We start from the raw sequence: 12476 nt of genomic DNA, 5'->3' as shown, positions 1-12476 counted from the left end.
ACAAGCCAAGGTGTGTTAGGAAAGTGAAAGAGGGCACAGGCAATGGACCTTTAACCAAGTGACACCAACTTGGGCCCAGCTCTCTTGGTGGGGCCATAGCAAAGATGTGCTAGCTGTGGTTCACTTCCACACCAGGCCTCTGGACCCCCCAGTTTCTTCTAATGATTGGAAACTGCACCCAGTTAGAATGTGATTTCAAAGCCTAGGCTTCTACATTCACTAGAATGCAGACAGCACAGACAAGTGACCCGCTGTCAACTGAATGTGGGAGACTCTGCACACCTGCCCTCTGCAAGGGCCAGCAACTCCCTCCTCACCCTGGGAAAGAGGGTGGTGCTGTGCAGACACAGCAGACCAGCACAGTGGCCAGCACACTGTCTTTCTAAGGGCTTTTCAGGTCACATGGCTTTCGTTCAATTCTACCATCTGCGACAGAGGATATAAATGAATGGGTGTGGTTGTATGCCAATGAACCTACAAAAAACAGGCCTGGCATGTACAACTGGCTAAGAACCACAGGACTCTCCTGTGTGCTGTGCCTTCCAAACGCTCAGACCTGGACCCATATCCTTTACCTTTCTTTCAAACCAGTTTTAAAAGACACATTTGACTACATTTTGTCTTTTGTATCCCCATTCTCTTGATTTTTTTTTTTTCAAAAAGTGGAGACAAATCAATCCATGGGCCTCCTATCCTACTAATAATTGCACCTTGCAATGTGAAAAGTAATACAGCAGACCCGGGGTACAGCTTGCCTCTAGCATATGAGCTCTGTGACCCAGCACAAGTGAGGTCACCTTTCTGTTTTCCTTTCTCAGCAAATACTGAGGTTCAGTGAGTGAATTGTGAAAAGCACTTAGCAGGGCCCTGGTGGATAACCTTTGACCTTCCCAACAGCACACCCGGTGGAGGTGACACTGTCATCTCCACACACAAAGGATACTGACTTAGTGAGGATCACATTAAGTTTGCCAACTGCTCAGTACTCAGTGGAGGCAACCCCTAGGGGAAGTGCCTGGACCATGTCCCTGCTTTCTGGCCATGGAATCTATGCTTCCAATTCTGGGATCAAGAGACAAAGACGACTTGGGCCAACGGAGCCAAGTGCTCCACTAGTCTCCTGATGACTTCCTGTGACCAGGCTACTAACCCTAACCCACATACGATTTTGAAGAGATGGCCTTTGCAGCCAAAGACAAACGAGCTGCTGCAGCAGCCACCATTTCTGGAGGTCAGAAACTGCAGAAGTGGGTCAGACAGGAAAAAAAAGGGGGAATATAGCTACAGCCCAGTTCTAAATACAGTTCTCTGCAGAGAAGATCCTTGCAGCCCACAAACATTTCTGCAAAGCCCATGACACAGAATCGAAGAATTAAGACTTCAAAACTAGCCTGGGTTACATAAAACAGGAACACACGTACACATACACACAGACAAAAGAAAAACTCCAGAGAAGGCTGGCTACCAGATGCACACAACCTCATCTAACTCAGCCTGTTCTAAACCAGTGGCACTTACGGAGCCAGCCAAGGCAGACCTTGCTCTCAGGAATCCAGGAGAGGGGTCAGGGCTAGTTAGCAGCAGGACAGAGCTCACAGACGAACTCGTAATGGTACCATGGCATTCGCTTCTAGAAGAAGCAAATGAAAGGCCTGAAGATGACTTCCATTTACTTTCCACCCCAATCCACTCCTAGCAATGAAATCAACTGGCCCAGACGTGAGAAGTGGGCTTCCTTCAAAACCACAGATGCTTTTCTTACTTCTGTTTACACAGCAGACTGTAAAAGTTCTATTTAGAATTTCTCGCCAGTGGGGCTGGGTCCACTGCAGTACGCATTTCACCACAATGACCCAGCGAAGTAGCCATTATGCCCAGCCCCACCCCACTGCTGGCTGCTGGGAAAGACCAGCCTGAACAGCCTAATCCGGCTCCAAAATCCACTCCTCCTTTACATCTCATTGCCACTTCCATGTTCAAAAAGATGTCACCACTTGCCTGACAAATGGAGCTGAGTCACCAAGGCAGACGCAGCAAGGCAAAAGATATAAAGAAGATCCTCTATTGGGAGCAACTTCGCCAAGAAAAGCAAACTATATTTCCGTCCTGTGTTCTGCCTGTGGAAAAAGCAGCCAGTGACAGAACGCACCTGAAGCTACGCGCCAAGAGGCTGTATCTCCATTCTTGTCACTGACTAAGGACCATTACAATGGCCAAATGCCTGAAATATTAAAAACCATTTCTGGTCAGGAGTTTGGCATAATGGCAGGCCTAGCACGCATAAAGACCTGAGTTCAATTCCTCAGTACCACATACAAAGAAAAGTCAGAAATGGCGCTGTGGCTCAAGTGGCAGAGCACTAGCCTTGAGAAGAAAGCCCAAGGACAGTGTTCAGGCCCTGAGTTCAAGCCCCAGGACTGGCAAAAACACAAAACAAAACAAAACATCCACTTTGCCACAAATCAATCTAAGTCAACACCAAAGACTGTATTCTCATCAACACTGTCCAAAAGCCAACGAGCTCTGCAGTGTAGGCCAAGAGATCTAGAAAGCCTACGCTAATGAACTTTACCTGCCACCCAAACTAAGAGCTTTCCATCTGGTCCATTTCATATTCAACACGAGACTGTTTTCAAGCCACCAAGGTAGAATTCCATCTGCCAAGGAGCAGAATGCTCCTAATGGGTCTTTGAATCCCAACTGCCAGAAAGCTACTCCGAGGGCAACAAGGCACAGGCTAACCCAGCCATCTTGTTTATAGCGTGCTGCATCACTCTCCCTCCCCAAGTAAGGTCAGAACCAAGGGCTCTGGAGCTGGAAGACACTGTCCACAGGGACCACAATTAGGTTCTCTAGAATATGGTTCGACTTAACCCACGGAGACTTGGAAGCTTCATTAGCTTTTTTTTTGCCAGAGTAACTGGATCCAGTATCTATGAAGAGATGTTTCTAGGGACTCTGATAGCCACAAAAAAAAAGCCCAAAGAAAATGAAGAACTTCAGGCAACCCTTTCCCATGAGGGAAGGGAAAAGATCTAACAGGTATAGGCTTTTATTAAGCGCTCCATTACTAGTGAAGACCAATATGAGATTGTTCTCCATTCAGTGGCCTGTCAGTCTGCAAATGTTAAGGGTCACATGCTCACGCCTAACATGCCAGGTAGTAAATGGCCAGAAAAGCCTGGTTTCCACATGTGCGAAACAATTTTCCCCTGGGATGAGCCACCTGGGCTAAGGCAACAGCAAAAGGAGTAATGCTTCAAACAGCTAGTTCTACTTCAAGAAAATTTTGGCTTGTCAAGCATCAAAAATGTAAACCTTCAGAGCAAATTCAAGGCCTATCAGAACTGGAGATGGGAAACCTTTGGAGACTCTTCAACCCCTTTGGAAGAGTAAATTTGAAGGAAGTAAAAAACAAAGGCTTTGATACTACCCCTATTTCCTTGTTTACAAGTAATTGTTTGAACTGGGAGATTATGATTTGCTTATAAACATAAATATTGCACCCCAAAAAAAAAAAAAAACTTTTTAAAAGGTTGTAGGTATCTAAAATTTACTCTTAAATCAGGGATTCTGAGTGTCACCCTTTTGTTTTTGTTTTTATTTTGCAACATCCATTAATTTCATTTTTAATACTAGTACATCAGTTTAGGGAGCATACCAAAAAAAAAAAAAAAGTAATACTGTGACATTCCAAAATGAAAGATTACCAAAATGCAAGTTTTACTAATGGGTCTTCTTGGACTTGACAGATGAGACTGCTTTGAGTACAAAAACAAAACAAAAATAAACCTTTGTGTAATTTAGCCTAAGAGGTTTTTAACCATTTGAAGAGATATTTTCAAATTCAGTACATTGGTTTAAAATAAGTTTTGGATTTCTTTTGTTTTTTAAAAAAATAAACAAGAATTCTTCCACAATGTAGTACCCCTAAAAACTTGGGTCATCAGTTACTATTCAGTTTTGGATCTCAGCTCCCAGAGTATGAAATGGGAAAATTTCTGTTCAGCTGACACAGTACACTATATTGTGTTAGATTTGTGCTTCAGACTTTTTCTTTCTTTTCAGGATATGGTATGTTTTGGAGACTTCCACCTCAAAAAACTCATCTTACACACTTAAGACTGCAACTGCTTGGCAGTTGTGACCATTTTAAGAGGAACAAAACAAGTTCTGCAGTTTGCAGGTTTCCTCATTAAAGTGTAAGTGAACATTGTCCTGAGAATGGAAGGGGGAAGAAAAAAAAAAAGAGAAAGTAAAACAAAAGAAAGAAACAGGGTCTTTTGGAGAGGACCAGGGCTATGTGTTAGAAAAGACTTCTAGCAAAGTATGTCAGGGATTTTAAAAGCAGGCCAGAGGAAAATGGAAACTTCAACGTGTTTTTGTTTTTTAAACGATAAAACTTATGCTTGTAAAACACATCAGAAGTACAGTATTTGGTTCTGCAAGTCATTTTTGTTGAGTTTTTCTTTTTTTTTCCTTGTACATGTAGAAGGGGGTGCTGGGGACTGAAGGTGTTGTCCCCAACACAACTGGGCGTGTAACACATTAACACATTTGTATCAACTTCTCATGGTCTGGTTTGGGCATGTGCTTCCGAACAAAGAACAGTGGAGATAGACTGGGGCTTGACAGTTTACAGATTTTTGTGCTTAAAACAGTACTTTACAAATGACTTGCTCAATTTAAACGTCCATCACCATTAGACATTGGAGTAAAAGGAGAAAATCGGGTCTATTTGAACCACTTTTTTGGAGGGGGAGGAATAGAAGGACCTAAACTTGAATGCAGGTATCATAAACCAAATTCAGTCTCCTGCACATGGACTCCTCAAAGATGAAGGCTGGAGACAAAGCAATGGATTGACATGGAAGGAGTCTGAAAACATAGGGGACTTTTGTCATGTTACAGTAACACTTTTTTTTTTTTGAGCAAACTGTGTACATCAATTTTTAAAAATTAAAACATTGCAAGGATGTGCAAGTCTAAAAGGGCTCAACAGGGTTAGAATCCTGATTTGAACATATAAATCCACTCTCTCAAGTATCACTTTGGACTAAAGGCGAGGAGGATAGCAGGCAGGAAATGGACAAAAAGAGGGAGATAACTGAATTACTCAATAAAAGAGTCTACTTACCATCCCAACCCACTGTAAGACATACACTTCTCACATAAGAGAACTCCTGAGAGGTCGAATAAAGCGTGTAAGCACCTTTGAGTAGTGCGCCTGCCCAACATGGGCTCAGCGAACAGACCTTTGCTAATCTGTTTATTTCCTTGAACTGGATTCAGACTGCATAGGGCTGCGATTCCCAGGATACATTTAATTAGAACAAAACAGAAAAAAAAAAAAAAACAACTTTTTTTTTGTAAAGCTCACCAAACCGCTGCACCTGTGTCTCTGAATGTGGGTGGCATTTCTTTTAAAAGGCAAAGTAGGGTCTGTGAAGGAGAAAGGGGAAAGGGGAGGCGGGAGTGGGGAGAAGGGGCTGTGGAGCAAAGAGGGGGAGTCCTGGCTGAGAGCCCCCCCCATCGAAGGGAGGGTGGGCTGCGGCTGGGGCCAGGCCGGGACGGGGCAGAAGCGGCCACGCGCCCAGCTCCTTCCCTTCGCCTCCCAGCCCCCCCTGCTCCCTTCAAGACTGCCTTTCCTGCCTGCCGGCTGAAACCCACCTTCCGCTGGCAAACCCCCCTCCCCCCACCCTACCAGGGAGAGCTGGGGTGACCCTCTGCACCCTGAAGCCTCCAGCCGGGAACCGGGGCCCTCCCCAGCTTTCATCCGGGAAGGTGCGGGGTGGGCCCCATCACGGCCCGCCAAGAAGGGCGTGGGGAGGAGGGAGAGTCCACTTGGCACTGAGACGAGGGCGGGAGGCGCCCCCTTTCGCCCTCGGCGCCCCTCTTCTCTCCCCGGGGGGGGGCATGGCGCCCCTTCCCACCCCGAGAGGGGCGAGCCTCGGGAGACGTGGGGAGGGGCGCCCGCCGCACCCCGCGGAGGCCGAGGCGGGGAGGACCCCCGACTCCCCTCGGGAAGTGCGGGGGGAGGCCGCGCTCCCCGCGGGGAGCCCAGGATGGAACCCCCCGCCATTCTAGGCGTCCGCCGAGAAGCCCCTCCCGCCGAAAACCACAGGGCCTGGCGCCCCCCTCCCCGGGCAGCGCCAAGGCGGAACGAACCCCCACTTTCTGTCTCCTGGAAAAGGCTGCACTGCTTGTCCGACCCGAGAGGGCTCGGCTCCCCCCCCGGAGAAAGGATACTGCCGGGGGCGCCGCGCCCCCGAGGTCCCCCGAAAAGAGGGGCCGCCCCTCCCCCAGCCCCGGCCCCGCGGCGGCCGGGTCCCCCGCGGGCCTCCGCGGCCCCCGCTCCCGGCGCCCCCTCCCCGGGGCGGACGGGCGAGCGCAGGGCGGGGGGGGGGGGTCCGGGGGGCGCCTCCTCCTCACCTTCCCCTCAGCATGGCGCCCCAAAAAGACAAGAGCGAGAGCGAGGGAGAGCGGGCGACCGCCGCGAGGGGGGGAAACGCATGAGGCCGGGAGAGAAAGCAAGCGAGAAAGAGCGAGCGAGCGAGCGAGGGACACCCACCGACCCCGCCCTTCCTCCTCCTCCTCCACCTCCTCCTCCTCCTGCGCGGCCCAACATGGCGGCCGCCCCCCTTCCTCCTCCTCCTCCTCCTCCCCCCGGGGACGCCGTCCCGGCCCGGCCGGGGGCCTGACCTGTCGTCAGGGAGCGGGAGGCAGTGGTGGAGGAGGTGCGGGGCGGCCGGGCGGGCGTCGGGGGAACACGGAGGAGGCGAAGGCGTCGACGGCGGCGGCGGCGGCGATGGCGGCGGCGGCGACTCGGAGGGCGGCGGCGGGGGGGTCCCGGGCGCGGCCTCCATGGCTCCTTGGGGGGGAGGGGATGTTAATGCACGAAAAAGGACTGCTTGGGCGTGGCGGGGGGGGCACACTGGGGCTCGGGACGGCCGGGGGCCATCGTCCCGGGCTTCTGGGTGGTTATTTTCCTGTCTCTTGCTTTCTCGCTTTTTGTGGTTTGTTTTGCGATCTCGGGGTCACCTCGGCGCCCCGCTCCGCGCAGGCCGCGCGGCCCCGGCCCCGGCCCCGGCGGGCCGCTCGCCGCCGGCCGGCCCTCGCCCCCGGGCGCGGGCCCTCGTGGGGCGGGAGCCCCGCACCGCACGCCCCCCCGCGCCCCCCACGTCTGCGGGCCCCGGAGGCCGGGAGGGGGACCGGGGCACTGGTGGGTGGTTGGGTGTGGTGAGCGCTGGCCGCGCGCCGTGGAGCCAAAGCGAAGGGGGGAAGGGGAAGAGGGGGAGGCGGGGAAGAGAACCAGGCAGAGGAGGAAGGTTGAAAAATAAAATAAAAACAGATCTCGAGAGGGGGAGCGAGCGAGCGGGCGGGCGGGGGACGGGCCGCGGAGACGGGCCGACTGTCTGTCCGTCTCCGTCCGGCCCCGCCGCGGTCAGGAATTCACACAAAATGGCGGCAGGGCCTGGCCGAGCCGAGAGGCTGAGCCGGGAGGAAGGGCGAGGGGGGAGGGGGCGCGGAGGCGGAGGTCGGGTCATGTGATCCGGCGGGCCGGCGGAAACAGCCGAGGGGCGGGGGGGGGGGGGGGGGGGGAGCCTGGAGGAACCGGAAGCAGCCGAAGGGCGGCGGAAAAAGCCGGAAGCTTTGGCGTAGCCGGGCAGAGCCGAAGCAGGAAGCTGGGGGGCGGGCGGCTGGGGTAGGGATGGGGCGAGCCAAGGTGATGGTGGGACTAGAAAATAGAGCGGGGGAGCCGCAGGTACGGCAGGAGTAGCGGGACCTCCCCCCCTCCCCGAACTGAACTACTCCGGAAACAGCCGAAGATGGCGAAGCCCCGGGCCGCAGGAGGCGGAAGTAGCCGGAAGAGAACGAGCCGGGGGGGGCGGGGAAGAGGCCTCAGCGAGAGTGAGCTGCACGGGCGGGGCGGCCCAGGCCGTGGATTCACTGCGGCCAGAATGACTTCGGGGGTGGGGGGGGACTCGCCAGAGAGCAAGCGCGGGAGACCCGGAAACTGCCAGCTTGAAGGAAGGCGGGAAGAGCCAGAAGTTTTAGGTGGGAGAACGGGAGGGGGAAAAAATAATTAACCGAAAGCTGGAGATCGGTCCCTGGAGTCGGAGGTTTCCGAAGAGGGGCTGGAGCAGAGGCGGGCCGGAGATGACGTCACCCGCACCTCTCCCGGGTGACGTCACCCTCGGGCCGGGGGCGGGGCCTGCGGTCTCGGCTCCCACCCGGCGGTGGGGACGGCATCTGGGGCTTCCAGACGGGGCGTCCGCGTTCCGGCCGGGCACGTTGGGGACGGGCAGCGAGTCTGATGGGCTCAGGCTTCTGGGAGGGCGAGTTGTGAATCGGGGCCGGCAGCTCATGGCCCCTGGTAAAGTTGTTCAAGTCTAATCACAGCCCCGGGGTTCAAGATGAGGGCGCGCTCACTCGTAAAACCCCTGCGTACAGCTGCTTAAAGAGGACCAGAACCGAGCGCGGTGGCTCACGCCTGGGATCCCAGCTTCTCGGGAGGCTGAGATCGGAGGATGGCGGTTCAAAGCCAGCCCGGGCACGAAGGAACGAGATCTTACCTCCAGTGCATCCCTCGGGAAATGGGGGCCTTGAGCTGAAAAGTTCGAGCCCCATGACCCACAAAAAGAAAGGGAAACCTTAGGGCAGGAAAGGGAAGTCTGGAAATGGCCCGGGTGACCTCCAGGTTGGTCTTGGTATAAAATGGGGGCTGGGGGAGAAGCCCCATATCTGAGGTGACACACAAGTTGTAAGGACTGTAATTTACATCCTTATTGAGGGGAGAAATGAACATACTTGGTAATAATAAGTCTCCTAAACGTTAACCAAACTGTCTTTCTGGTGGCTGTTGCGATAAGCCTTTCAACTGGCCTACAAAGGGCCTTCTTGCTTGCAGCATTGGAGTAGATTGTTAGTAATTGCTTACACATTGTCCAAAAACTCAACAAGAACTAATAACGCTGGATGACGGGAAGAGAAAGAAGACCAGAGTGAACTGGGCTCTGGTGGTTCACACCTATAATCCTAGGTACTCAGGAGGCCAAGATCTGAGGATTGTAGTAGAAAGCCAGCCCAGGAAAAAAAAAAAGTCCTTGAGACTTATCTACAATGAGCCACAAGAAAACAAAAGGTGGCACTGTGTCAAAGTAGTAGAACACTATTGAGCAAAAAGAGCTTAGAGATAGTGCCCAGACCCAAGCTCAAGCCAAAAGAAAAAAACAACAGTAGGCCCTATGTAAACGAGAAGGTTGCTGTGTTCTCTCAAGGTATCTTGAGTTTCTGATAGACCACATAGGACAAAAGCTGTTAAGTTTGCATGCTCATCTTCAGCCAAGCTAACTTTCCTTCCAATTTATGATCCTCCTGCCTCAACCTTCTGCATGCTAGGATTACAAGTGTATGCTTACCACCCTTGGTTCATTTTACATTTATTTTTTGGTGGTATCAGTCTTTGACCTGGCCTGATGATTTCTAGACAGGTACTCTACCACTTCATGAATGACCCTAGCCATTTTTTTTTTTGCCAGTCCTGGGCTTGAGCTCAGGGCCTGAGCACTGTCCTTGGACTCTCTCAAGGCTAGAGCTCTACCACTTGAGCCTCAGCACCACTTCCGGCTTTTTTCTATGTATGTGGTACCGTGGAATCGAACCCAGGTCTTTGTGCATGCTAGGCAAGCACTTTAACCACTAAGCCAAACTCCAGGCCCTCTAAAAACAACTTTTAAAACCATCTTTTAAATTTTATTCGTGTGTGTGTGTGTGTGTGTGTGTGTTGCTCTTGATACATCATTACTGTAATGAAGGGTACTTGTGATCCTGGCCCAGCACAGTGCTGTATGACACTGTGATCCCAGAGCTTGGGAGGCTGAGGCAAGAGGATCCCGAGTCTGAAGCCAGCCTGGGCTCCTGTCTCAAATAGCAAAAAGCAAACAAAAAACAAAAAAGTAGTTTTTCAATGGCACTTGAGTGCTTGTTTCTTTGTTCTGTACATGAAAAGTTCTTTACCAAGAAAATACTTCATTGAGGGAAAAAAAAAAAAAAACACAAAAAACAAGCCAGGCACAGTGGCTCATGCCTGTAATCCTAGCTACTCAGGAGTCTGAGATCTGAAGATCATGGTTCAAAGCCAGCCTGGGCACTAAAGATCATGAGACTCATCTCCAGTTAACCACCAGAAAACCGGAAGTGGCATTATAGCCCTAGAGGTAGGGCGATAGCCTTGAGCTGAATGGCTCAGGGATAACACCCAGGCTCAAAGTTCAATCCCTATGACCCACAAAAAAAAAAAAAATTAAAAAATTGTCACAAGATACTTTCAGAAGGGCCAGGAGTTTGGCCTCGTGGTTAAAGTGCTTGCCTAGCATGCATGAAGACCCGGGTTCGATTCCTTGGTACCACATACATAGAAAAAAGCCGGAAGTGGTGCTGAGGCTCAAGTGGTAGAGCTCTAGCCTTGAGAAAATCCAAGGACAGGGCTCAGCCCCTGAGCTCAAGCCCCAGGACTGGCCAAAAAAAAAAGATACTTTCAGAAGAATGGAGACCATTTGTTAGGCACTCCATTGAATGGATTCCAATAGCCCAGTTAGCTTTTCCCTTTCTTCCTTTCTGCTGGCTTTGTCCTTACAGTGGAGGAAAGCAAGTCCAGGCTGGACAATGGATGAATCATTAGTATGCATGGTTCAGAATGTGATCATGTTGCCCCCTGCCGGGCATTTTGAAAATTATTGTGGGAAATTAATAGGGGCTTTTGGTTATCAACAGGCTTGCAAGAGAACAATAATCTGTCCTGGGGATGTAGGCATTGTCCCTTAGTTTCTTTTTCTTTCAAGGCTGGCACTCTTATCACTTGGGACACAGCTTCATTTGTGGCTTGTGTGTGTGTTAATTGGAGATCATTGTCTCAGATATTCCTGCTTGATCTAGCTTTGAACCATAATGATTTGATCTCTGCCTCCTGAGTGGCTAGAAGTTGTGAGCCACAGGAACCAGGCTCCAGTTAATATCTTGAAATTTCCCTAAGAGTATATAGTCCTATTCAGAAGAAAAGAATTTAGACAAGAATGAAGCTGGATGCAGTGCCTCATGCCTATAATCTCACCGACTTGCAAGGCAGAGATTAAGAGCACTGAAGTCTGAGCTATTAATTGTATGAAATCCCCATCTCAACCACTAAAAAGTTGGTTGCAGTGGTTCTTCAGTTTCTCAGGAAGTTAAATGGGAAAATTCCAGTGAAGGCTATCTGGGTCCTGAAAACTAGAACTTACATTAAAATCGAAGCAAGAGCCGGGAGTTTGGCCTAGTGGTAGAGTGCTTGTCTTAGCATGCACAAAGACTGGGGTTCGATTCCTTGGTACCATACACACAGAAAAAAAAGGTGGGGGTCCGGGAGTTTGGCTTAGTGGTACAGTGTTTGCCTAGTATGCACAAAGGCCTGGGTTCCATTCCTCGGTACCCCATATGTAGAAAAAAGCTGGAAGTGGTGCTGTGGTGCAAGTGGTAAAGTTCTAGTCTTGAGAAAGTCCAAGGATAGTGCTCAGGCCCTGAGTTCAAGCCCCACAATTCACAAAAAAAGAAAGAAAGAAAGGCAGAAGTGGTGCCGAGGCTCAAGTGTTAGAGCTCTATCCTTGAGAAAGTTCAAGGACAGTGCTCAGGCCCAGAGCTCAAGCCCAGGACTAGGCAAATAAATAATTAAATAATTGAAGCAAAAAAGGGTAGGATGTATCTCTCAAGTGATAAGAGCACCTATACAGCATGCATGAAACCCAAAGTTTAAACTACTCCAAAAGAATGGAATGAAGTGGCATGTACAACTTCAGGCCATATTTTACTGGAATCATCTGGGGAGAATTTTGTAAAAAAAAAAAAAAAATCCCAACGTCTCAGCTCCATCCCAAGCCAATTACTATGAGTCCCTGAAGGACCCTTGGGTGGGTCTAGGCACTGTAGTTGCTGGAAAGTTTTCCCAGTAATACTAAAATGTACAAGTGAGATTGCGACTCCTTGTCTTGGCTAATGGTGAACAGGAATCTGAGTGGAGGTAATTATGTAATCTTCAAACCCAGGGGCCAAACTCCATCCCTCTTACATCATAGAGCTACTGTTTCACTATTGTTCCTATTAGCTATTACTAAACATCATCTGTCCAGAACTGAGAACAGCTGGGCACGGTGGCTCACATCTGTAATCCTAGCTACTCAGGAGGCTGAGTCTGAGGCTCCAGGTTCAAAGCCCACTGAGGTACAAAAGTCCTGGAGATTCCAATGAACCACCAGAAAACCAGAAATAGCGCTGTGGATCAATGTGGTAGAGCAATAGTTTTGAGCTGAATTGCTCAGGGACAGGGTCCAGGTGCAGAGTTAGTCTCACAACCAACAAAAAAAATAAAAAAGCCATAGCCAGAAGTGTGGCCTAGTGGTAGAGTGCTTGCCTAGTATGCAATTCCTCAATACCACATGCACAGA

At 50.6% G+C, this 12476-nt stretch overlaps 1 protein-coding gene across 1 annotated transcript in view; it reads right to left on the bottom strand.

Annotated features, from left to right (window-relative positions):
• The window catches only part of Zc3h4 (zinc finger CCCH-type containing 4), a 32064-nt gene extending 23921 nt beyond the window's left edge, over positions 1 to 8143 (bottom strand). Inside the window, exons 1-2 of the mRNA XM_090322731.1 lie at positions 8092 to 8143; positions 6703 to 6871 (exon numbers count right to left, since the gene is read on the bottom strand). Of these exons, the coding sequence (XP_090178857.1) occupies positions 6703 to 6866 (164 nt within the window). The 5' untranslated portion in view covers positions 6867 to 6871; positions 8092 to 8143. The remainder of the gene's footprint in view (positions 1 to 6702; positions 6872 to 8091) is intronic.
• Between the last annotated feature and the right edge of the window lie 4333 nt (positions 8144 to 12476).

Source organism: Megascapheus bottae, chromosome 31 (assembly GCF_031878675.1).
Source record: "Megascapheus bottae isolate mThoBot1 chromosome 31, mThoBot2.hap1, whole genome shotgun sequence".
Taxonomy (NCBI): Eukaryota; Metazoa; Chordata; class Mammalia; order Rodentia; family Geomyidae; genus Megascapheus; species Megascapheus bottae.
The sequence above is the reverse complement of the archived record's forward strand: the minus strand, read 5'-3'. Positions and strand labels throughout refer to the sequence as shown.